Source organism: Lacerta agilis, chromosome 3 (genome assembly GCF_009819535.1).
Source record: "Lacerta agilis isolate rLacAgi1 chromosome 3, rLacAgi1.pri, whole genome shotgun sequence".
Taxonomy (NCBI): domain Eukaryota; kingdom Metazoa; phylum Chordata; class Lepidosauria; order Squamata; family Lacertidae; genus Lacerta; species Lacerta agilis.
In genome coordinates, this window is record NC_046314.1 from 16,651,983 (window position 1) to 16,678,507 (window position 26,525).

Below are 26,525 nucleotides of genomic sequence, written 5' to 3' on the forward strand. Positions count from 1 at the left end.
CAGCAGTCACTTTGATTTATTGTTGTCAACTTTTGCCCACTTTCGGTGTTTTTGTGTTTGGCTTTGTTTAAATAATTCCACCAGTTACAAACCACTCCCAAGACCGTAAACAAACAAACACACACAAACCCCAGGATGTTTGCCACAGTGTGCAGGAAGGAGACCCACTGATGGAAGACTTGGGTGTTAAAAATCTGTAGAGGACAGCAAGATCCATTACAGGAGGAGGGTCATTTGCTTCCTTTCAAGCACAGAGTTTATCAGTGATCTTCCTTCTCATCTCAGCAGTGCCTAAAACATGAAGCCGGTTTCTCTTTAACCATCTTCTGGGTTTTCTCTTCGGAAGTATGATGAATGATAAGCCTTTTAAACAGTCACACACAAGCATACAAGAAAGGATAAAAAAAAATTAAAAATGAAAGAAAAGCAAAAACTTCAGGAAACTGCTTTGGGTGTTGTTTGCCTCGTAACAATGGAAATTCCTCTCCAATACTTGAGCACCACCTTTTGACGTAAAGTTTAGCAGAGTCATGCAAGATTTACACTCCTCTGTGTAACTCGGAAGCACCCAGGTTTTTGGGAAGGCTGGCTGCGTTTGTATGCAGAGAGGGGGGGGTTGAGTTTTTCTTTCCTTAACAAATTTAAAATCAATAGTGTTCAGTGCTCCACAATGTCTCTGTCAAGAATTTGGTCTAAATTTCAGAATGCCAGGTGTGGCGTGAAGTTCATGGGGGCGAGAAGCTTTAGCATTTCATTTTCGAAGGTTTGAGTTCCTTTACTTGTGTGTGAAGTGTCTTGTGAACAGCTAGAGTCCTGGATTGGCAAAATCCTTTCCCACATTCTTGGCACTTAAAGGGCTTTTCTTTAGAGTGGATATATCTGGGGAGAGAAAATGAGAGAGAGAGAGAGAGAGAGAGAGAGAGAGAGAGAGAGAGAGAGAGAGAGAGAGATATTTTTAATCAGATGACCAACGTACATTTCTGTCTTAACTTGCTACAATGTACAGGTGGAAGGTCAAAGTTTTGGTGGAAGTTCTCAAAGGGGAACAATGATATGCTGAAGAAAAATCTAATAGCAGGGCATATGGACATGGAAATTCCACTTCGAGCCTATTGTGCGCTTCTATATATCATATAGAATTCAGTATATCATGGATAATTCAAGTTACAGGTAGGTAGCCGTGTTAGTCTGCCATAGTCGAAACAAAATATAAAAATTCCTTCCAGTAGCACCTTAGAGACCAACTAAGTTTGTTATTGGTATGAGCTTTTGTGTTGCATGCACACTTCTTCAGATACCAAGTAGAAGTGTGCATGCACACGAAAGCTCATACCAATAACAAACTTAGTTGGTCTCTAAGGTGCTACTGGAAGGAAATTTTTTTTATTTTATTTAAGTCCTGTTGCGTTCAGTGGGGCTTACTTTCAGGGAAATGTTTGTCTGGTTAAACCCTTAAAAAGCACACAATCTATAACTGTATTTTGGTTTGTGCCCCTTGAGTTGAAATCCCTGGTTTACACATGGACTATCCAGTTAGCCTTGGATAAAGGGAGATGAACCATGGGGAATCTGTGTTCAGATCACCAAATACTTTTATTTTTATCCAAAAACAGAGCTCCAGATTTGATCAAAGCAGCAGTGATGAGAGAAAAGGATTGAAAACCGCTATTAGCTCCGCAGCAGAAAACATACAGGCATCTGCCCCCAGTGTAAGATGAGAACAATCGTAAACTTACAATTCACCTTAACTAAATGCATTGTTATAGAGCTTCTGTGGCAGGGCAGTCTATAAATTAAATAAGTAAAGCTACAATCCTATGGGATCTATTACTGGGTGTTGCAGTTTCTTTCTTTTTTTTTAAGTTCTCCAGAAGTCCACTCATGCTTCCCTGCACAAAATAATTGTCAGCAATAAAACAGAGGGAGGGGGGGACAATTGTTGGGAAAGTCCTGAAACACTGAAAGTAGAATGAATATGATGTTTAGGGGGATATGATCCTTTCAGAGGACAGAGGGACTGTCCCATTGAGGAGTTTGCCATGAATCTAGGATGGTACCTTGGCACATATTTACACTGCTCATTTAAGCTGGCTTGAAACCAGTTTAACTGTCACAGCTTCTTCTAGAGAACTGTAGTTTGCATAATTTGTTTACGGTCTGATCAGGGGTGTTATTAGGGAAGGTCAAAAGCCCCCAGGGCCTTATCCTTTTGCCCTGGGGTCCCAGATCTCTTGTTCCTTATTTTTACACTTTGCTTCCAGGGCTGTGGCAAACTGCAGTTCTGGTGAGACCCACTCTGTTTGCCCAGAAATCTCAAAGTACACCTATGCATAGAAATTAGCATACACAAATTCTTGCTGTCATCTGCCCTGAGACTTTTAAGTTGTCAGGGACACCCCTGCAGCTGAGAATTTATCTGATGTCCCTACCGTGTCCGTAGTTCCTTGGCTGAGAGACACAACAGTATGAAATCAGATTAAATAGGTAGCATAGACATGTTTTTATTAAAAAACAACTGGAAGTGTTGGAATCAGTACCAGGTAGGGACTGATTTTATTATAAATGAGATTTTTGCTTATTTTTCTCCACTACCTGCTTTGATTCGAGTGATGAGCATGCCAAACCTACATATAATATCTGAATAAATAAGACTAATTGCAGACTAAGATTGCAGTCCTAGTAATCAAGAACGGAGTCTAGCTGGGCATTAGGCTGCTAAAACTTTTCGTGTCTTCAGTGGGTTTCAAGCACATAATACTCATGAGTTGTCCTAAACAATTCTCACTGTGCAAAAATAGAGGGAAAGAACATTGTATATACATCACAGAGAGTTCTAAACAAATAAATGCCCTGATCCACAAAGGAGCTATCTAAGTCTATCTGTATTTAAGCATCTTCCTTCATCTCTTAATCCTAAATGGGACTAAACTCACAATCCAGTAAATCCCATTGAACTCAATGGAACGTGCTTCCACAAAAATGTGCTCAAGACTGGGCTGAAAAGCATTCCAACTGAAATACTTGGCTTCATCTAGGCAGTGGGTACAGCTGGCTTCAAATGCAAGTGAGCTTGTTATTCATGAAAAGTGTTAATGCACACTCATTTTGTTTCATATAATTAGTAGATCGAAGGGGTTGGGGCCCTAAGAGAGTAGAAGAGAACATTATGAAGACTAAGGTTCAAGCCTCAACATCTGCAGCTGTTAGAAGGATCTTAAGCTGGTGTGCTTGGAGACACCTTTGTCTGAGGCAGTGGAGAGGGCTTCTGCCAACCAGAGAAGGCAATAGTGTGATAGGTAGACCATTGGTCTGACTCGGTACATACAAAGCCCTTCCTGTGTTCATAAGGACCTTTGCCACTGCTATCAACTACTGTTGGTTTTCCTTTGCATGAGCAGTCATCTGTATGTCTATGTGTAGGAAGGCGGCCATTGTCCCTTCTTGAGATTGTCATCCCATGTGGGGAAGAGTAGGGTAGCGCTTGTGGACATTGCTCCAACCCCACCCTCCATGCATTGGAGAAGGTCTGAAGCAGGGAGCATGCTATATGCATGTTGGCTTCTTACAAGGTTTAGAACCCTGATTGCATGGCAAGTCATGTGATATTCACTAGAGGAGGTGACCAAATAAGACTTAAGTCAAGGACATCAGATATCAGGACCTAGGACCTATCAAGCCCATTAGCATCTCCATTGGTCCCCCTACCACACTCTACAGCAGGGATACCCAATGTGGCACCCTCAAAATGTTGTTGGACTATACAACTCCTAGTGTTCCTGGTCATTAGCAACGCTGGCTGGGGCTGATGGGAGCTGGAGTCCAATGACATCAGGGGGCACGACGTTGGCTAACCCTGCTCCACATCATTCAATCATGTACTCGGGTGCAAAAGATCCACATGTGTCAGTGAGGTATGCTTATCTGCATGATCCACTGGTGAATCAGCTCTAGCTTGTCATTTAACAGCCCAATCCAATTCACATCTGCCCAGAGGTAAGTTCCATTGAGTTTAGATGAGGCTTACTCCCAGATTAATAGGATTGCAGCCTGCATCAGCGGTGCTCACACTTGGGAAGGGAAACAATCGGCAAGTATAATTTTGGCAATGAATCTGATCCTGGTATTTTCTTTTCCTCCTGCCCCCGACAGGGTTTCCCTCACCTGGGATCTGATCCAGGAAGTGAAATGTTAGCTGTGCAGGGTGGGGAGCCTCAGGAAGAGGAGTTTAAGGAATGAATGTTTGTTGACCACCATGATATTCTCCATGGGGGTTGTGGATGCAACCCCTGGTCATCTGCTCAGAAAACAGCCTTCCAGCCAACATCAGTGGTACAACCCTGACGCAGGTGAACTTTGGTGAAATAATGTTATGCAAGGATGAAACCCAAAAAACTCAATAAATGCATTTTCTGCATAAGAAAGAGAACAGGAGATCCTTCACACAGATCATTACTCGCTTGGGCATGACAGTAGGAAACAGGATGTAATAGTAGAGCATGTGTTGAGAGCCTCATGCTCAGGGGGTGGGGGGTGCTGAATGTGGTCCTCCAGGCCATGAACCCTTTTCCCAGGTCACACCTCTCACTTGCCTCATTTCATCTCCCAAGTGTTCTGCCTGGCTGGAATGCATCATTGAACTCTTGCTTGCCTGGACGGGAGGTAGAGAGAGGTGTGTGTATCTATACTGTTTCTGCCTAACTTTTCCTTGCTGACATGTGGCCCTCAAGGTGAAAGTTCCCAACCTTGCAGTAGAGCAGTGTTTTTCAACCACTGTTCAACCACTAGTGTGCCGCGAGATGTTGCCTGGTGTGCCGTGGGAAAAATTGAAAAAATACTTTATATATAGTCAATATAGGCACAGAGTTAATTTTTTTAACATTTTCTAATGGTGGTGTGCCTCGTGATTTTTTTCATGAAACAAGTGTGCCTTTGCCCAAAAAAGGTTGAAAAACACTGCAGTAGAGGATGGAATATGTCACATTGCACATCTGTTACTTAGCTGACATTTCAGCTAGGAAACATTTTTGGATTTTCCAGCTCTACCTGAAGGAGTGTCTCCACCGCCATTGTTCAGCCCAGAAACAAGGGCCTTCTGGTGGTTCCCTCTCTTAGAGAAATGAAGTTACAAGGAACCAGGCAGAGGGCCTTCTCAGCAGTGGCACCCGTGCTGTGGAACACCCTCCCATCAAGGAGATAAAGAACTACACAACTTTTAGAAGGCATCTGAAGGCAGCCCTGTATTGGGAAGTTTTTTATGTCTGATGTTTTATTATATTTTTATATGTGTTGGAAGCCGCCCAGAGTGGCTAGATGGTCAGGGTATTATTATTATTATTATTATTATTATTATTATTATTATTATTATCATCATCATCATCATCATTATTAGCAGCAGCAGAAGCAGCATTAAAGTCACAATGGAGAGTCACCATTAAGCATATCCAAGTACAGTATTACCTAATGTGTAAAGGGCATTTTTTACTGAAGTAGCACCATCTCATTTGTCTGTGATAACAGTTATCCACGACATATAATCAGGTATAGCTACTAGAAGAGACACTATAATTGTTCGCAATTAAGATGGGCTTCAGGAGAACAGATCCATCATACGCACAGGCCTACCTGTGATCCCTCAGGTGATCTTGTCTTCTGAAGGCCTTGTGGCAAATGTCACATGTGTACGGCCTTTCGTCCGTGTGGGTTCTTTCGTGGATCAAAAGGTTGTACGACTTGGTGAAGTGCCTGCCGCAGAATTTGCACACAAATTCCTTCTTGGTTTTGGAAGGTAACCTCCCCCGCGTGGGTTTCTTCTCCGGCGAAAGCTTGGTCACCTCGAGCAAGGAGCCCAGGCCCGGAGGGGAGCCATGGCTATCGATCTGTCCCAGTTTCGAGTGGTCCTCCTGAGTGGCTGCCACAGCGAGGTTGGCAAAGTCAAATCGGGGCTTGGCTTTGAGTGGCATGTTGGCAGCTTCGTGTTTGGGGTGGATGACATGCGGGAAGAGAGGGAAGGCGGGCAGCTGGAATCTGGCGTCCACCAGGCTGGCCACGCCGGGCACTTTGGCAAAGGATGAACGAGGCAGATGCATGGCCGGGTAGCCCAGGGTCCACTGGTGAAGATGAACGGCATGGAGGGCGCTGAAGCCATAGAGGTTGGGCAGGTGTTCCGAAGGCACGGCGGGCAGGCCATTGAAAGCTTGCAAGAAGGAATAGTTGGTGAGCTGGAGGGAAGGGTGGATGGGCACCGGGGCTGGCAAAGTCTTGCTACCCATGATAGCAGAGAAGCCTGGCAGCGAAGGCAAGTGCCTGAAAGAAAGAGAGAAAGAAGGGAGTGGGGAAACACACACACAATTGTGTCCGATTACTGGATGGAACAAACAAAGCTGTGAATCCAAAAGCCCCTCGTTCAAATTTCACCTCTACCATGAAATCACTAGAGGGGGTCATAGACAAGCCTCTCTCTCTCTCGGACTCAGCCACCCCCCCCCCATATGCAACAACACGGGGTAATAGGAAGGATTCCAAGGATACCAATGGGATAGCCCATAGTCGGTAGAGCATGAGACTCTAAATCTCAAGGTCGTGTGGGTTCGAGCCCCACGTTGGGCAAAAGATTTCTGAATTGCAAGGGGTTCGACAAGATGCAGGGGTGAAAACTTGAATAAAATATTGGGGGGGGGCAGGTAAGCTCCATTTTGCATAATTGATCATGTTCCTGGATAGCTCAGTTGATTAGAGTGAGGTGCTAACAGTGCCAAGGTTGCAGGTTTGTTCCCTGTATGGGACAGATGCATATTCCTGCATTGCAGGCAGGGGCGTAGCAAGGGGGCAGGGGGCCCGCCCCAGGCAGCGCCCTGCTGGGGGTGACACTTTGGGCGGTGGCCAACCCCCGGGCTTTTCTTTTCTTTTTTAGGCTATTTTTGGCACTGCCAGGGTGGAGCCGCAGGGGCAGCCAGCGAGGCGGAGTGTCAACCCCCCCCCCCTCGCTGGCCGCCCCTGTGGCTCCACCCCAGCAGCGCCAAAAATAGTCCCCCCCTTCCAGCGGCTTTTTTCGCCACGGCATGGAGGCAAGGGGCGGGCCGCACACAGGGGTGCCAGGCAGCGGATTCGGGGGTCTCTGCAGCCCGCATCCCCGGGGCGGGGTGTTGTGCTGTGTGAGTGCGTCATTACGTTATGACACACACACACACGCTGTGATGCCCCACCCCCAGGGGTGCCTCTTGGTTTCCCGCCCCGGGCACCCAAGGGGCTAGAAACGCCCCTGATTGCAGGGACTGGATCAGGGGTAGGCAACCTAAGGCCCAGGGGCCGGATGCGGCCCAATCACCTTCTCAATCCGGTCCAGGAATCAGCTTGTTTTTACATGAGTAGAATGTGTCCTTTTATTTAAAATGCATCTCTGGGTTATTTGTGGGGCCTGCCTGATGTTTTCACATGAGTAGAATGTGTGCTTTTATTTAAAAGGTATCTCTGGGTTATTTGTGGGGCATAGGAATTCGTTCATTATTATTTTTTCCAAAATATAGTCCGGCCCACCACATGGTCTGAGGGATGGTAGACCGGCCCACGGCTGAAAAAGGTTGCTGAACCCTGGACTAGATGATCCTCAGGGTCCCTTCCAACTCTACAGATCTATTATTCTGTGACATGGCACCCTCACCCCATTTGAATGGCAATGCCCCATCAACTTTGGGAGGGCAGCCCCCCTCAGATATTTTATTGGGGTGTATGGAAGGGGCCTCGGCCCCCTGGAGTTGGTTCCCATGACAAGATGACTCTCATGGTCCCGTCCAACTTTGCAATTCCATGAATGTATGTGAAGTGCTCTGAACACTTGGAAGTGCTATCCAAGCATTGTGTATTCTTATTTGCCTTTTAAAGGAGTTATTTAAAGGAGTATAAAATGCATACCAGAATGTTTCCTGTCCCAAGTAGAAAGTAAGGATGGGCAAAAACTAAGAGAGGTGGGGGAGAAGTCCTCAACAGTGGGCAATGAACAAGATGAGATCTTTTGTAGAAACCACTGGTACTCCAATTCACAAGAAGCTGCTGTTTGCTACTAAATGTATCATGGTGGGCATGGATCAGACCCTGTGCTATCCATTGCAAAGGGAGAGGGAAAGACAGGAGATTTGGGTAGCAAAGAACTGCTGTCCCCAAATGTTTTTGCCACAGTGATAATTGGCAGGAGTTTCTAGCTTACATATAGGAGGAAACACCCCTCCTGGAAGTTGGGGTGGCTAGCTGTGCTCCTGATTTCTTGATGGTAGAACTTCTGCTACTCTTTAGCCACCAAAATTAGCTTCCTCTTGTGTAATTTAACAAGAGCCGAGTCTTATACTGAACGTAACTAAGAGACTCTATGATTGGGGGGCGGGAGAGAGAGAGAGAGAGAGAGAGAGAGAGAGAGAGAGAGAGAGAGAGAGAGATTGCAGGTTCTTTTGTAATTCAATAAAATCTTTAATAAAAAAATATTTTCCCGAAAAAAAATACACAAGAGCCACTCAGCTTCTCAAAGGACCACACCATGGATACAGAAGCAGTATCACAAAAATGCCTTGTTTCTTAGAAGACCAGGGGTTGATGGCTTTTTACTTATTTTGCTAAACGGCGCATAGCAACACGCAGGCTGTGTTCCCATTGGCCCTAGGACCTTTGGACGCAACCTAATCCTAACAGATGCGCTGCAAATCCGCCAACGCCCCTTGGCCCCACCCAACAAGGTGAGAGTCCAGTTTGGTTTTGGAGACCAGGCAGGCAGCGCGAGGTCCGTGTCGCTGCCTGCTGGCGATAAGACCGGGAAGGCCTGGACCTTCACTTAAGGCAGGAAACTCCCCGCTTTGCTCGCGGCTTCTCTGCCCTCTCCTCTGCTCCCCGCTCCGCTTCAACTCTGACCTCCAATTTGCTTCGGAAAGCAGAGTACAAGGATTTAACATAGCTCTGCGTGGGGGGCCCCTCCTTCCCTCGCCTCGTCCATTTGCAGCTCCTCCGAACTGCCTGCCCCGTTCTACATCGAGAGAGGGCTTTGCTACAAAACGAGACAAAAATCCCACACACCCCATCGGGGTGCCAATTTGGATAAAATGGGAGGGGACAAGACCCACCCTCGCATAATCGATTACATAGGAGCCAACTGCTAGGGGCCGAGGGGGCTCCGGACCCCCCCAATTAAAATATTTGAGGGGGCTGGGCCATAGCCAGGATTTATTTTAGGGGGCAGGCATTGTGGGGGGGGCAGAACCGAGTTATCTGCGATGCGGTTGGTCAGTTAGTTTTTTTATTATGTACTTGATTTAGGGGGCAGCTGCCCCCCTGCACCCCCCTGACCATGCCCACGGGCGGCCCTCCCCAAAGGTGATGGTCATTGCCATTTAAATAGTTGCGTGCACCGCATCATGTGATTATGGGGCGGGGTTTATAGGGGGCCCCACGCGGTATTTTATTAAAGATTGCACATCGCGCGGCGGTACACACCATTTGATTGGCAATGCCCATCAACTTGGGGGGCGGACCCCTCAAATATTTTACTGGGGTTGCGAAGACCCCTTCTGCGGGGAGTTGGCTCCTATATCCCCTCCATTCCTTGGGGTGAACAGGAGCCGTCTAGGCAGAGAATGGGACCACGCAACCCTAATGCACGCCCAGGAGGAAGTCAGCGCTCCTTGCAGCTACTTCGATGGGCGCCTCCTTGCCTCCTGTTAACTGTCCATGGGATGGCAGTTGATAGCAATAGTAAATTAAGAACTGTCGCCTTAGACCAGAGCGAGAGGAAATTTAGAAGAGTTTTCTCTGCTGTTTGACGGCCCTAGGGATCGAGCCACGTGCACAAAGCCAGGAGAACGGCCCGTGCGCCCTTGTGTTTGAGACATAGGAGTCAACTCCCCGGGGCTGAGGTCATGGGCGTAGCCAGGATTTTTTTGGGGGGCAGACTTTTGTTAGGGGGCAGAACCGAGGTCCCTTCGGCCCGCCCCCATAAAATATGAGAGGGGGCCGCCCCCTAAAGTGGATGGGCATTGCTTTTCAAATGGTGTGCGTGCGTCACATCTTGCGATCGATTGTTCGGGAAAGACTTGCCTGCCCCTCCCCCTTAAAAAAAAAAATTCTTCAAGTTGGCCCCCCTGATTTCGGATCAGCTATAAAAGCTGTTTCTGTCAGTCCTGGGGGAAGCAGGAGTTTTAAGCCAAGGCTGTACTTTTCAGTCTCATTTCTCCAGCAGAAAGAGATGGGGGATGGGAGAGAATGACTTCCCCTAAAATACTAAATAAAACCTGCAAACGATCGGACTTTTTATGCACGTTGCTGAAATCCAGGGCCCAATGGTCACGGATGTGATTGACACACACACACACCTGCGGGCTGTCATTCAATAGGCGCCCTCGGCCCTCGGATTGAAGCCAGCAGCGTGTTTTAGGATAGGGACCTAAGACTTGGGTAGATTCAGCGACTGGGATCAAAATTGCACTCGCAGGACAGAACGCGGCCCTTCGATTTCAAAGCCAAGAGGTTGATTTCGATTTCCATCAGTTAACTAGCGCCGCAGAAGCGTCTTCCGCGCGGCTGAATGGTTAGGTTGGCAAAGGTCGCTGACGGCCTCGGCAAGCTGTCCTTTAACCAGTAATGCCGGAGTACGGATGCTTGAGGATCTGGAGCCTGTTCCAGAAAAAATCAACGCCAACCAAAGTACTGCAGATTTCTACAAGATTTAAAACACGTGCATTAAGGCTGCAGCCGAAAATGTATTTCGGCAATAATTGTGCGGGAGTGCCTGTACTTTCCGTGGTTGGGGAAATAAAACAGCCCCCCCAAAATATGTTATAATTGCATTTACATGGGACTTGGTTCTTATTTACAATCGTTGCATATGTTCGGGTTTAGACCTTTCTACTTATTCTGAGCCCGCAGCAGATTTGCCAATCAGAAGGTCGGCGGTTCAAATCCCCTCAGAAGGGGTGAGCTCCTGTTGTTCAGTCCCTGCTTCTGCCAACCTTGCAGCTGGGAAGCAGGAAGTGCAAGTAGATAAATAGGTACCACTCTGCCGGGAAGGTAAACAGCGTTTCCTTGCGCTGCTCTGGTTCGCGAGAAGCGGCTTAGTCATGCTGGCTGGCCATATGACCTGGAAGCTGTATGCCGGCTCCCTCGGCCAGTAAAGCGAGATGAGCGCAACAACAACCCCCAGAGTTGTCCGCGACTGGACCTAACGGTCAGGGGTCCATTTACCTTTACCTTTAAACATGCTGGGGATCTCTCTGCAGTACCCAGGACGCAGTGCAAAGTTTCATCCAGAGAGAGTATTTGCCTCTGCTTAGCGCTCAACAAGTTCCTTTTATAGTCTGCATTTGACATAATGGTGACGCGTAGCCTTGCCCTGTGACGTCACACCCATGCTCTGCCACGGGTGCTTGGAAAGCTCTTCCCAAACAAAATAAAAGAAATGTGGAGGGGGGGGGTTAAAGCCTCTCGATGAAAACTTATTGTTGCTAAGTTTGCTTTTTTAGTTTGCTCCCCCCCCCCACACACACACACCCAAAGCGACAGCAAAACAAGAGCGCGCGCGCGCACCAAACTGCTGCAAAAAAGGAGCCAAGCGAAAGCGCAGGGATTGTTCACGAGCAGCTGAGATGGGATGGATCAGACGCGAAGCCGAGAAGATTAAAGGGCGACGCGCTGTTTGTCTGGCGGTTCTGCTGTTCACGGATCTTCTCACTAAAGATCTGCCCCGAGTCCACCTTTCACACCACTTTACATAAATCAGCCTTAAGAAAAGGCGGGGGTGGGGGGAGAAGGAAAAAGGAAAGTCTACAGAAATTCCATCGCACTGACCCAGAATAAACGAGTGTGACATTTGGCCAAGATTTGCCTTTTCTAATTGGATAAATTTGGTATACCGGTCGATTAAAACACACACGCTGCAACCTCCCCCCACCCCCTCTGTTAAATTTAACTGTTTAAGGACCAGGGCGCTGTGTTGTTTTTTTAAAGGTCTCCCCCATCATTTTTTTTTAATTATTCGCATGCACAGCCGCTTATTACCAAGAGATATTGATCAAACTCCTTACGTTTAGGCCATTTTTGAAATAGAGCGGGGCAGCTGACACGGGGATGGATCCCGTTCCTTTTCAGGCGAGAGGACAATAGCAGATCCCCTAAAAACCGTTTGCAAGGAAGTACATGTCCCGTGAAATCAATAGGACAACTTCTGAACAAGTGCGTTTAGCGTCAGAAATGGCATATTCTTCAAGAAACGAACATGTTGGACCCGTTTGCGTTCCTCCTCTTGAGCATGTGAATCCGTGCAGGGTCCAATGGGAAGATTCACTGCGATCGGAAATCGTGCCTCAGTATTTTGGTTTATACAGGCTTATTTTGAAGGCTTGGGGGTGGGCGATTTATGGAATGCAGTTTAGTTCGGAAAGTGGAGAGAAATCTCTACTACGGCATATCCCCGTGTACTTTTAAGTCTTGCCATGTGTAAATATTTACAATCCGATTCACAGCCCAGTAAAGTCCTTGTATTTTATTTAAACCCGTGTATTCATCTACAGGTAGGTAGCCGTGTTGGTCTGCCATAGTCAAAACAAAATAAAAAAATTAGAATTAAGACTCCAATCCTAGAAATATGCTCCACTAAAAAACAGTTGGCTTGCTTCCATATGTGTGTGTGTTTAAGGTACGGATTACCCAGCATATTATTATTATTATTATTATTATTATTATTATTATTATTATTATTATTATTAACTGTCAACGTGCTTAAGCATGCACCCTTCAGTTTTCAGAACTGATTTTTTTTTTTAATCGTTTTAAATCCAAGGACTGTGGTTTAACCGGATGGATCTGTTACTCGTAAATCTGGCCCTGTAAGAGAATGTCCCGCTAGGGCAAGTGTGTGTGTGTGTGTGTGTGTGTGTGTGTGTAAAAGAGAGAGAGAAAAAGACAGGAGAGGGAGCTAACTTTCAAAGTTTTAAGTCACACCAATCGAATAAGAAGCGGCCTTTCACCGGTTCTCCTGAAAGGAAGAGGGGAGAAAAGAAAAAAATCGTGGTTCATAATAGCACCCATTGTGCTAATGATTTTGGTCGCTAGAAGCAGTTTAGCTTAAAAACAAAGGGGAGTGGAGAGAGAGAGAGAGAAAGAAAGAGGATTCAGGCTGTTACAAGTTTGCTGGCCTTGGTCCAGATCTGTAAGTTACACTTTTCCTCTGTTACAACCGAGGAAAGAGACAGAGAAGGGGACGAGTAGCTTGGGTGTGGGGGGGGGGGATAAGCGAGTGGCGGGACCCTTTTAGGACATCAAAGCCAACGATTCTCTGGAGGTCTGCAGTGACACTCCCCCCCCCCTCCTTGCGCTCTACTTTCCTCCCCACCGCAGAGCTGGTTGATCCTTTTATTTCGGTGTCACCTCCACCTTTCAATTCTGCTTCATGTCAACAGATCTTTATCAGCTTCCCCCCCCCTCCCCCCTTTCTTCCCCTAAATGAGAAGAGTCTGGGAGTTCTCAACCACCTTTCGTCTGCCCTCGGTGGCAATAAAGCAGGGTCCCGTTTAAAATAATATTTCTTTCTTTTTTAAAAAAAAAATTCAGGAGACACGTCTCGCTGGGTAAATTGAAGCAGCTACTCGGGGACTAACAGCTTTGGGAGTTGGTTGGTTGGTTGGTTGGTTGGTTGGCTGTTTACAATCAAGCGGTATGTAAGTTTTGTGAAATAAATAAATAAACAGCAGGCTAACCAAAAATAAAACCTTCCCTGCTCCACACGCACGCGCACACACGGCTGAGGCTGCAATCTCAAACACGCCTGGGAGCAGCAAGTGTCCTTTTGGACACAACGAAACTTACTCCGGAGTAGGCGTGCGTACACCCGACTCTGCAATCGGGCAATCCCATCTGCAGCGCTTTGCTTGGAGGGCAAGCATGGGCTTGCCCAGGATTTGCCTTAGAGGGACAGAACTTCAATTAACTAAGTATTTTTATTTATGGGGAAGGGCATAAGGCTTGGCGCATGGGAACAAGCTCCCCCGGACTCAAGGGAAACTTGCTTCCTAGGTAACCTGCCGTATAGGCCCGTGCCCAAATCAGCGAAAAGCATTGCATGAGCCTTAGGCGACTCAACTGAGATTTTGTTAGGACATCAGCTTCTTTTCTGACTAGAGTCCCCTTCCAAGGGGGAAGACGGGCCCCATTGATTTCAACGCAGGCAAAAGTCTATGGTCAAACTTCCCTGGACCGACAAACCCATTGGCTCCATCCTAAAAAATGTTTACAGTTTGATCCCAGCGCTGATTTACTCCGTGAAGTCCTTCCCTCCTATCGCTTTCGGCGCGGGATCGCTTCCGACCAGTTTGTATGCTTCGGACTGAAGTGCTAGACGTGAGCTCCCCCCACCTACAACCTTGCTAGATAAGCGTGCTTAGGATCGCAGTCCCGCAGCGCAAGCCAACCTATTATGCATGTTCACTCAGAATCGATAGTCCTGTTTGCTCTCCGGTAAGTGGGTCTAACATCACCATCCCAGACGTATCTGCTCAAAAGTAAGGAGGCCCCTGGAGTTCAATGAGGCTTACTCCCAGGCATGGGCGTAACTAACCATGATTTTGGGGGGTGGGGCAGGACCCACGTGATTGGTCAGTTAGTTATTTCTATTGTTTTACTTGATCTGAGGGGGCAGCTGCCCCCTGCCCGCCCCGTCGGCTACGCAGGGGGCATAGGATTGAAGCCGAAGCCTGCCGTTCGAAGTGTTGCATTCTACCAAGTCTTACTCAGAGGAGACCCTCCGAAATTAATGAAGACCGGTAATTTAGATCTGAGTAAAACTCAGTTGACTCCTAGGGGTGCCGACGAATAAAACATTGGGGGGCCCCAGGTAAGCTCCGCCCCGCATAATCGATAGCATGATGCAGCGCACATTTGAATGGCAATGCCCATCAGCTTGGGGGGGGGGTGTCCCTCGAATATTTTATTGGGGAGGCCAAAAACCCCTCGGCCCCTAGAAGTTTGCTCCTTTGTTGACCACCGGCCTGAGTTTCTCCTTACAACCCAATTCCAGCTGGGACCCTAAGCAGCGTTACTTGGAAGTAAGTCCTTTGAATTAAATTTAGTTATTAAAACACACACACCCCAATAGGTATACAGCAGGTTGCAAACCAAGTCAGGTCCATGGAAGCTTTGTCTCAAAGGACTTGCTTCCATATGGATGTCACCACCGGAATGCGAAAGGACGCCCACTTGAATCTACAGAGAAGGAGGGGTGTAAATGTTACCCTATAAATTCGGTCTGCAAGTCCACCCGCATCTTGATCCTCGCAATAGCAACCAAATCCCTTCGCTTACAGTGGAACTTTGCCCGCCAAGGCAAGAAAGGTTTGTCTACATCCGGAGTTTAGCCCGGATCTGGGCCGAGTGGAACCTGATTTAAGCAGCAGCTGTTGCGCAACATCTGCGCTGCAACCCTGTGGAAATGCAGCGTTTCCTTTCTCGCCCCTCCCCAAGCCATAGCTGTCAACTCCCCCCCCCTTTTAAGGGAAATTCCCTTATTCCGAATAGGATTCCTCGCAAGAAAAGGGAAAGGTTGACAGCTGTACCCCCCCCCAGCCCCCTTCAGCCGTTGCTTTCTGTCCGCCTCAAGCTTTTGAGGAATGGAGGAATTTATCCCTAGTGTAATTTAACAAGGGGGTGCCTGTTTTAGGGGAGCTCTCTTTTGTAAATCAACTCACTCTCCAGCTTTTTAATAATAATAATAATAATAATAATAATAATAATAATAATAATAATAATAATAATAATGCGAGGGTGTTTGGGAGGGGGGAATTGAGAAGGACGCTTGTGCAGAAAGATGTCCCCTTTACTCCGTAAGACATAACTCTCTTTCCCCTTCCAGAGCGCCGACGGATGCAAAGGCACACGCGAACGACTGGAAACTGCTTCATAGAATTGTAGAGTCGGAACGGATCCCCGAGGGTCATCTAGCTCAACCCCCCCCCCCCCGCAATGCAGAAATATTTTGCCCAAGGTGGGGCTCGGACCCACGACCCAAGATTAAGGGTCTCATGCTCTACCGACTGAGCGATCCCATTTATTTCATTTATTTAATGGAAATGTAATTGCGATTCATTTGCCCTTTGGCATCACTTTGATCTGTAACTGCCTGTATTTGAGAGACGAGAGGCCATCTCTCTTTGACTCAGCGCCCTAAGTCCTCACACGGTAGAAGATAGATAGATACCTCCTCTTCTCCTCCTGTGGGGCTGGGAGTTGAGCGAGCAGGCCTGGCCTGGCAGCTTTGTTTCTTCACCCCCAGCCACCCTTTTTGCTCTAACTTTGTTGCTTTGGGCTACAACTTCCACCCTCCGCAGCTAGCAGAGGTGTTCTGCCTGAGGCAGGTGGGAGCTAACTCTCACCCAGACTGGCGAACGCTGCCCTTGAGTCTCCATACGGTTTGCAGGTGATCAGACGTAACACCTGTCTGGAACGTTGCTTGCCTGGGACGTTATTTTAGGCTTCAGCAAACAGAAAAAAAGATGGCAAAAGAAGGGGCAGGCATAGGCATTTTTATGGCATTGCAGGGCCGGCTTCAGCAGCAATTGAATTAGAATATAATAATAATAATAATAATAATAATAATAATAAAGAAGAAGAAGAAGAAGAAGAAGAAGAAGAAGAAGAAGAAGAAGAAGAAGAAGAAGAAGTCCAAAGCGGTCTTCACCACGGACATACTGCTCTATTTGTGGCTTGCCAGGCCACGATTCTTACTTAGTGCGCTACTCCCCTGCAGCTCCGATCCTATGATGCATGCTGACTCCGAAGCTGTTTTCAGCCACAGCATTGCAGCCTTACCGACCTATCAAGAGGTATATTCAAAATCAGGCCCTACGTTTGCATCTTAAAGGCTGCCCATCCTAACTCCACTTACCTGGGAGTAAGCCCCGCTGAATTCAAAAGGAGTTACTTCTTCGCTAGGATCGCAAGGCGCCAGTAACATCCTTTATGAGTTAAGATAAGATAGACTGCAACAGGCAATGGAGTGTTGTTTACTCGTTGGAGGCAACAAGCTCGCTTACAGGTACTTTCAAAGCAAACTGGCTCTTGAAACCAGAGGTCTTGTCAAAGAAGGAAAGCCTAGCAGAAAGAGGATTTCGAGGTGGCTAGGAGTTCAAGTGTCGGTAAGTTCCGCCGACATCCATGAAAGGCCTTTCCAAGCTCACTCTATTCCTATAGAATTGTAGAAGAAGAAGAAGAAGAAGAAGAAGAAGAAGAAGAAGAAGAAGAAGAAGAAGAGGAGGAGGAGGAGGAGGAGGAGTTTGGATTTGATATCCCGCTTTTCACTACCTGAAGGAGTCTCAAAGCGGCTAACATTCTCCTTTCCCTTCCTCCCCCACAACAAACACTCTGTGAGGTGAGTGGGGCTGAGAGACTTCAAAGAAGTGTGACTAGCCCAAGGTTACTCAGCAGCTGTATGTGGAGGAGCGGAGAAGCGAACCCGGTTCCCCAGATTAGGAGCTGGATGGGGTTCTGGGGGTCATTTAGTCCAACCCCCTGCAGTGCAGGAATCTCAACACGCGGTGTCCTCTACTCCAACTATACTCTGCTCAACTAATTTACGCACTCAGATCAGTTCACGCCTCGGGAAGACTTTGGCCTTTGGGAACTGCCAATCCATTTCAGCCTAAAGCACTGTGGATTGGAAATAGTAATGGAAATCGCATTTTTCTAAGCTTCCTCGCAGAGGCGAGGAAGTCTCTCCCCGAGGGCGAAAACCTCGCGCTGCCAGGACTGCAGTGAAACTCTCCCCTTAATTTTATGGTCATCTTGTGGTTACTTTGTTTTTTAAAGTTTAAGCCTGAATTATCCACGTGCCTGGCGTATCTATTTTTTTTCCTAACGGCAGTGGGGGGGGAGATATTTGCAGATGAAATACTCGACTCATAAATAACACGTTGGGCTCTTTTCGCCCCCCCCCCCATTAGTTCCACATGTAGAAATGGCCAGGGTAAATTAAGTTGCTGGCTTTTCGAATAAAATCTAAGCAGTCAAAACTCGCGCTCGCCTCTCCATTCACAATGCCACGAGCAAACCCCACTGTCAGCTCAGCTATAGGCCTACGATTTCAACGCGTTGGGAGTGGACAGAACTCTATGGAGGTGCTGCGTCTGGGTGCGCGCGCTCGGGGGGGCGGTTAATCTATTTATGCTCAGTATTTTGTTTTGTTTTGACCTTCTTTACACGAAGCGAAAAATAAAAAGCTCCTCCTGCCCCACATCCTCTAGACCCTTGATGTCGTGCCAAAGCTTCGATCCTATAACCACTTGCAATTCATCTTAATGGGTTCTATCTCTGGGTAGCTATGTCTAGGATAGCAATGGCTTAAATGATTGCAACCTTATTAAAAACAAGCACAAACACTTGGCAGCACCCGCTATTCATCCAAAACACAGGACCGTCTCTATTAAATGTCTTTAGATTTTTTGTTTTTCATTTTTATAAAGGATTGGGGTCGTTTCATTATCTAACACGGTTCGTATGAGAAACCTTCGTATTTCCTCCTGCCCGCTTGCATTCCGTTTGTAATCTCCGCGGGGCGGGGGGGTGCGTCGTGCGCCTTTCGATTATGTCACCTACGAAAAACGTTCACCGCGCTACATTAATAATAATAAAAAAACAAAGTCGTTTCAGACGAACACGTGAAGGAGATCCCACGGATTTCCTTCCTCAAGCCAGGGTGTCTGGAACAGTAACCCGGCCAGAACTAGAAAAGAAATCGTCTCCCCTTAAACCCCCGAAGCTGGAGGGATACTGCTCGTTCGTTCTCTCTCTCTCACTCACTCTCTCTCTCTCCCCCCTTCCATTGCTGCGAGCAGCGCAGGAGGAAATCGAGCGTGGCCTCTACCTGTGTTGAGGAAACAAAACAGGAAAGGGGAATTGGCGTGGCCGGCGGGCGGGCGGGCGACTCTCCTGGCTCCAGCCGCGCGGAGCATTCCGCTTTCTGAAAAGGGTGCGACGGGATCTCCTCAAACGGAGTTATGTACGGCTCTAATTGAGCGTGAACGAGTTAATTGCGTCCCTTAATGAGCGCTGGCAGGACTCCAGCGGCCTCTGCGCCTTTGCCTGGCGGAGCCCAGCTAAACAGACTTCGTTAATTTCTTGCTTTCCGTTTTTTAAAAAAATAATAATCACGTTTTATCGTGCAATCGGTGCTGACAAGCCCCGCGGACGCCCTCGCAGTTGTTTGCTCACACCCCAGAAATCAACCCCTTCCCCTCTCCTCCCCCCCTTGCACCCTCACACCTCCGCTTTGAATACTACAGATCGCCAGGATCAAGTGTTCACAGCAGCCGTTTGAAATCGCTCCTACTGTCGAAAGGCAGTAGTTATGAGCTGCTGCAAAACAATTCTGGGACAGTGGTCTCTCTCTCTCTCTCTCGTCTCCCCCCCCCTCTCTCTCACACACACACCTCCTACACAGAGGAAATAATGGGGCGCTAAAATCTTAAAAGGTATCCTTGTGGCTAATAGAGAGAGAGACTAAAGCAAAAGAGCAAACAAACAAACTGCTTTTCATCCGATGCCCCCAAATTCTGGAAATCCAAACTAAATAAACAGCTCGAGCCCTAAGACTTTGCAAGCAAGGCGAATCTAGATTTGCGGGACGTAGTTCTATACAGATGTCCTTAGAAATTGGAGGTGCAAGCGTCACTTGGTGAACATGTCAGCCTGCGCGTTTAAAAGGCCTTCAAGATATTTACTGACCTAAGCAGCAGCATAACCAGGCTGATGCCAAGGGACTTTTGAATCCACAAATTAAGTGGCGGTGTCCTTGGAGGTAACAGGGATCTTCTCACCTGACGCTAAAAAGTCCCTCTCTCCCTCTGTTTCGCCCGCTTGTGTGACTAGGGATGCAGGACAGAAAACGAGAGACCATTTTTCGAGGGGGCAGTTCTTGGTTTGGTGGCTTATTTTGCTTGGCTACTCTGTTGAGGGGATGGAGATACAGGAGTAATGATGACCATCATTTTTACTCCGCGGATCGTTATCCATTTGAACCACCTCTGTCCCTCTCTTCGACATCCCATGATCGTGTTTGCGCGCAGCGCATAGCTTACAAGACAAAGAAAGAAAGAAAGAAAGAAAGAAAAAGCGCAAGTCAGTCCTAAATTACTGTGCCAGGAGCATTACCGCACTGGGGAATCTGGTGTGGGGAATGAAAAGGAAGACCAGGAATTAGAGGCTGCCATCCTAAACACAGCTGGATTTACTTCTGAGTAAACGTGGTTAGGATCAGGCTGCTGATGTCATGCATGGGAATTCTCTCCCCCCCCCCATCACCACCATCACCCCTGACCTAAACCACATGACTTTGCAGTAACTTCCATTGGAGGAATATAACGCTCATGTTTACTCAGAGAGAAGCACCATCGATATTATACGGAATTCACCCTGGAGTAAACGCGCATCGCAACCCCGATGGTCCGCTAAACTGTAATGCAAAATCCTACGAAATAGAAAGTATCCCGTTCTGGACGGCGCTTTTGTTAATTGTAATAAGGAACTGCATTCTAGGACAGCTAAAGGCGACTGATGATATAATAATAATAATAATAATAATAATAATAATAATAATAATAATAATAATAATAATAATAATAGCTGATTGAGGAAAGAAATAATGGCTGGAGGCAGGGAAGCAGAAGGAATGCCAAAGTCTTTTAACAGTATTCGCTTTCCTCGATCCAAAATATACATTGTTCCTGGATAATGCCTGAGGCTGACGATGCTGACTTTCCCTCCCTCGATCCCATTACTTGGAAGCTGAGCGCCACTGGAAGTGGATCCCGCTGACTCGAAACAATCATTTCATGTCATCGAGATGGAAACGAATCTATATAGTTTTCGGACATCTACTACTTCTGCCTCTCTCCGCACCCCCCACCCCAAACACATTATTTACACACTACTGTAATTCTGAAAAGAGATTGAATTATTCCCACAAAGGAAGCTACTTCCCCCTCCAAAACAAAACAAAAAACCCCTGCACCTCTTTGAACATGCAGACAGTCAGACATAGACGGGCGCTTTTGGTGCCAACCTTGCGCAAAGAGAGATCTGTCTGTGGGTCGATTTAAATCAGCCCGTTCGCTCGAAGTACTTCTGTTTATTTAACCAGCTGCTGTTATTCACAACACGAGAGTATTTCGGATTAGATCGGCTCCCCTACATCTGGCAGTGAAAACTGATATGAAAAACACGGAAAACTCGAATTGCTGCTGAAAAACTCCTGCAGGCCTGCTGGCGGCCCGGGGTGAATAACACGGACAGCCATCTCTTGCGTAGCAACGAGAGCAACACCCGAAGTTTCTATCCGTTTACGATTCGCCGCTACTGGTTAAATAAACCGGAAAGGAAGAGAGCTGCATTCGAAATGAATGGGTGTCTTTCTCTTCAAGAGTGTGAGGATGAAACGCCTTTAAAACGGAAAGGTTACGAAGTTTTCAAGGCAGGTAAGGTGTGCATCGGTGTAAGAGACAGGCCCACAAAGCAATACTTCAAGAGACAGACTTGATCTGAGATGGATCAGAAGAGAACCCAGTGAAACCGAAACTTCTTGCCTCGCTACACCCCGAACATTTACACACGCATTTGTCCAGTCGGTTGCATTGTATTTTACAGTTCAGCCTTGCACACCCTTTCAAGGGAGCCTTGCTTGGAAGTAAACTCCGCTGAAATTGGCGGGGATTGAGCGCGATTCTGAAATCGCAACTCCACGCGAACCTACTTTAAGATTATAACGTGGAGAATTTTCAAGTAAGGGTGCAACCCTGTGCACATTCTCCGAAAGACTCAACACTTCCCAATTAAATATGGCCAGGGTCAGACTACATACCTGCTGCAGAGACATCGCCCTAAATTCCAGCAATGCCAACGAGTTGTGGTTGTGGTTTATATAGCAAGCAAAGCGAAGGATATAGAAATTCTCCCTTGTACTATCCCACGGCTCAGAAATGTGTACTCTCACACATATACACCAGTCCTAAATTCCTTTTGGAAGTATGCCCCCTTGATTTTGGCTGAACTCGTTTCCAAATATGCTATCTGCTTAGGACCCAACCGTTTCCCCCTCCACCTATGCGCAGGCAAGTAGGTACTGCACATTCCATATCACGCCCAGAGACGATGGTTTGTTGTTGTTGTTTTGCTATAGTCCCCAGTGGGCTATGAATAGCAGGCGCGAGCGAGTGAGCGCGCAAAACACACACACAAAATCGTACACACCCACGCATAATTACGCTTGGTAGCAAAAACATACCGGTCTCTGGTGCGCGTGGAACTGCCAGGGTTTAGTAAAATCAGCAGCCCGACCCTTAAGCGCATTGGCACTGCGATCCTAGAAACAGATCTGGAAGGACGAATTCCCGACCTGCCTTCTGAGGAAACACGTTAAGGATCGGGGTCTTAAAAAAAACAAAAAGTGTGTCAGGCTCAGCGGACATCCTGGGAAGTTCCTCCTGTAACCAACGGGAGGAACTTCTGATAATATAGCGCGTTTAGGATGAGGACGGGGGGGCTCGGATCGCCTCGTGGCCCTTGTCTGAGCGCCTAACTCGGATAACAAGCCCTATCGCCTAGACGGGACTCGCTTGCACTTAATCCACATGTTTAGGATCGCATCCTGGTGACATCCGTCTCTCCGTGGGACTTTTATTGCCCAGTTCGCCCTAGACGCTTGGATAGGCTACTTCACGAACAAACTCCTATCTCTGAACGCAACGAGGCTAATTTCCCGCCAGGTTTAGGATTGCAGCCTTGTGGGGTTGGAGAGAACCAATTCTGCCAAGGGGAAGAAGGGGCATAGGAACTGCAGGGTGGGCTGCTAACTGCTGGGACGCCTGCCTTAGCCGGACCGCTTAACAGCTGGCGCCGAAGTAGGCAGATTGTGCTCTGCGTCTGCAAGAAAATCCGAGCATCTTGATAGCTAAGAGTTTATCTGGGGGGCGGAACCAGACGGCCTAGCTGAACTCCGCGAACTTCACAACAGGACCTGAATCTCGTGAAGCTACCGGAGAATGAGGGCACGGGACACACAGCCACAGAAGAGGGTTTTTTTTTTGGGGGGGGTGCCAGGTAAATCTAAATATTTACCTAATCCCGATCTCCGCTCCACCGCCGGCAGATGGTTCAAGATCCTCCGTGGGCGAAACTGCACAGCTTCAAAGTTGTGCAAAGTGGTGTTGCCCGCGCCGGGCCGGGCCCTCGGCTCGCCTGCTCTCCCGCTGGCAGATCCGGTGGAAGGGGCGGAGAGGCGGGCAGGAGGGCGAGCGAAGGAGCGAAGTAGCGAAGTAGCGCACCAGGTGGCGGAGAGCCTCTCGGCACCGCGCTCTTTCTTTCGGCTGGCTTGGAAGGGCTGCAGGCAAAAGCGCCTTGGAGCAAGGCGAGCGCCGACTGAGCGGATCCCTTCCCTCGGCCGCCTCCTTATTTCAACCCCCTCTCTCCCGCCCCCCCTCGCCTTCCCCACCCCTGGGCATGCGCACTGGAAGGGGGGGAAAGTTTCTAACTGGGAAGCTCTAACTTCGGTCGCTCGGCTCCCGGATTCCGAGCAACCAACGCGCTCCGCCTTCGCTCCAGTGGCATCCCTCGCTGCCCCCACACCACGCTCGCACCTCGAACAAGCCTTGGCAGAGAGTCAAGAGGAGCCCCCGGGCAGCCGAGTCTGTGAGACAACTAGGGCGCTAAGCTCTTAAGTGATCTCCCGGGAATGGAGAGAGGGGTCGCTCCCATCTCCCATCTTAGGCTCAGAGCTTTGGCGGCGCTTTCTCCAACGGATCGCGGCTGCCCTCAAGCTTAGCAGGATGCACTCCTTGGTTGGTTGGTACTTGGTTGGTTGGGGGAAAACACCAGAGATTCCGTGCTTTTGTATTCTCGATTTGAACCGGACTACTTTGCAGTAAACTGGATACGTGTGGTAGCTATCCAGTCTCTCCAGAAGTCGACTGATGCTTGTGGAGTAAGCTTTAAAAAGACCCCTCCCACTTACAGATCTCCCGTGGATCCCGGTGGATCCACATCTCCTAGAGTGTCATCCATAGTAGCCCCGGATCCTAGCTGGCATTCAGGACCCACCCTTTCCTTTTCCACGCAGATCCCATTCCAGGGGGCATCTTCACTTCCCATTCCACCCCAAATAATGACCCCCCACAGTCGGAGTTCATTCTGATCAGGAGTTGATCCTGGATCGCCGACCTGCATCCTCTGGTCTGGGTGGGCACGACAAATCCCTGCCTCTCTGGGTAGAGTCAATAGATTTCAAGCCCAGTTCAGAAAACTGAGTATCCTGTGAATCAAGCTACCCACCTCAGATTCCTATAACGGTGATTTGGGCTTCAATCCACGCTCGCAAAGGCTTCAGGCGATCCAGGCGAAGCCCGGCAGCCGGGCGTGGGGGGTGGGGAACGGTGAACGTCCTCCCAGCGCTCCTGGTTTTCGCCTCGATTTAGCTCGGCGTCTGCAGAGGGCAAAACGGCCTTTCCGAACAAGGTAGAGTCTCTCACCTAATAGGGAGGTGAAGACAGATCCGTCGCGATAAGACCAGCTGGTGTTTCAGCCCCAGCAGATCCTGCTTAGTGTCATCTAGTGCCTGCCACCGTTTGAGAACCGCTTCAAATATCCCATTTTACAAGCGGGGGCGCTGGGCTGAATCCGAAGGCACCGGCGGGGTCAGAGGAACAGAAGCGAGACGCGAGGACTGGAAGAATTGCGCGGCTGCTCAATGTTGCGCAGTGACAGGAGCGCACCTTAATCGGAGCGCTCAGCGAGCCAGCTGATGTCCCGGTCCATTTGCCCTCTTAATTTGGCAGTCAGTTCCCAAGGAGCACATTGAGGCTTTCTTTCTTCCTAGCTGGGGCTCCCGGCTGCTCCTTGGAGGCAAGCGTCGCTTAATTCCGCAGCAACTTACTTCCAGAAAATGAGGCACAGAATCGGGCTCTTCGCTTCTGTTAAGCGAGAAGGCTAGCGGATCACTTCCGTAGGAAGGGGGCAAGAAAATCAAACAAACGAACCCCTGGACGGGAACCAGCAGCGACGGAGGAGACGCCAAAGCTCCCCGAGAGCAGCTAGTGATCGTCGGAACGCATCTGCGGTTCCCGTGACTTCGGCAAAACTGAAATCAAAGCAGCAGCACAAACGCTTCTTCTTCCCAACAAGCAACGTGGCCCGCTCTTAGTAGCTGTCATTGGTGGTGGTGGGTCTTTAATCGTTCGACACGTTTGCACAGATTTGGGTCACGATCCGGTTCGAAGCATCGCCATGATTTCGGCAAGGGAGCGCGAAAGCGCGCGCTTTAAAATTCCCATACCCTGAATTGGGTCGTGCGCTGCGCTCCCAGTGCAAGGCTTTTTACATCCCTATTTTCCCTCCCACTTAAAAATAAACATGGAATTTGAAAAACCCTTTAACTCTGCACCTGGTTAGAATTGAATTAAACAATTGTTTTTTGTTTTTTTTTAAAGGAAGTTTAACCACAAAGCAATGTGGCGTTCCTCTCGCCTGCTTGACCTCTGGGTGTCCCCCGCATTCTTCCTTTGCTCTTCCAAACACACTGATAATGGACGCGTTTTATTTCAACCAAATAATCCTGTACAACAAAAGACACCTTAGATCCATAGGTGCTGTCTAATTCCTTCCTGCGTTTGATTTATAGCGTGATCCCACAATCTAGTGAAAATAAAAGAACGCTGACATTATGTGTCATTAAGCTAATATTTGGAGTGATTTACTCCCCGGGAAGTCTGAAATCCCGACCCTCTAAACAGTTTTACTTGGAAAGAAGCTGTTATCTTCTTAGTAAGTGCGTTTAAGACTACTGTACTTGCAAGTCAATGCCACCGAAAGGTCTACTCAGAAGTAAGTCCTATTGCATTCAATGGAGTTTACCCTTAGATAAGCGGGGTTAGTATCCACGGAAACAATGGCATTTACTTCCGAGTCGAAAATTATATAATCGCAGCGTGTATGGGGTAGACCCCAATGAAGAGAAGAGGGTTTATTTTTGCGTAAACGCGCCTAGGTTAGCGCTGTTACCTGAATGCGTTTAGGACTGGAGGTGTGTTTGAACTTAAGTTTATAGATAACGCATCCCGATCCTAATCGCACCTACCTGGAGCCATTGTGCATTTGAAGGTGATTTTACTTCCCAAATGACTGGAAGAAAAGGGAGTTGTTCAGGAAAGCAACGGGAGGGAAACCGGGTTGAATCCAGAAAGCGGTTTTGGTTCCATTTCAGATGGCTGTCTTCCTTACCCCAGTTTATAACTGAAGTGGTGGAAGAGAATTAACCCGGCATGCTGTAAAACGGATTGTGGCGGGGAATTGAGTCTTTAAAAACTGAGCTGAGTTTCCCACTGGCTCAAAGCTCCCTCGGAGCACAGCGATGTTTGTTTAAAACAGAAATATTTGGAATAGTCTCGTGGCGGAGAGGCTTGAAAGCGAAGCGAAGCGGGGCGGTTTAGACACGCCGCCTGCTTACTATCTCCTGATTGAATAATCGC

The 26,525-nt window shown here is 48.0% G+C and overlaps 1 protein-coding gene across 3 annotated transcripts; it reads right to left on the reverse strand.

Moving 5' to 3' along the window:
- On the reverse strand, positions 1–23,276 carry OSR1 (odd-skipped related transcription factor 1). Of its 3 annotated transcripts, none has more exons than XM_033142913.1 (4): positions 23,125–23,276; positions 22,292–22,409; positions 5,623–6,303; positions 1–879 (listed from the first exon to the last, which is right to left on the reverse strand). In XM_033142913.1, the coding sequence occupies exons 2-4, from the start codon at positions 22,354–22,356 to the stop codon at positions 744–746; spliced, it is 882 nt and encodes a 293-aa protein (XP_032998804.1). In that variant the 5' UTR covers positions 22,357–22,409; positions 23,125–23,276; the 3' UTR covers positions 1–743. The 3 variants fall into 3 exon arrangements, with proteins under 3 accessions (XP_032998804.1, XP_032998805.1, XP_032998806.1); XM_033142914.1 differs by having other exon boundaries at positions 22,292–22,436; XM_033142915.1 differs by lacking the exon at positions 22,292–22,409.
- Between the last annotated feature and the right edge of the window lie 3,249 nt (positions 23,277–26,525).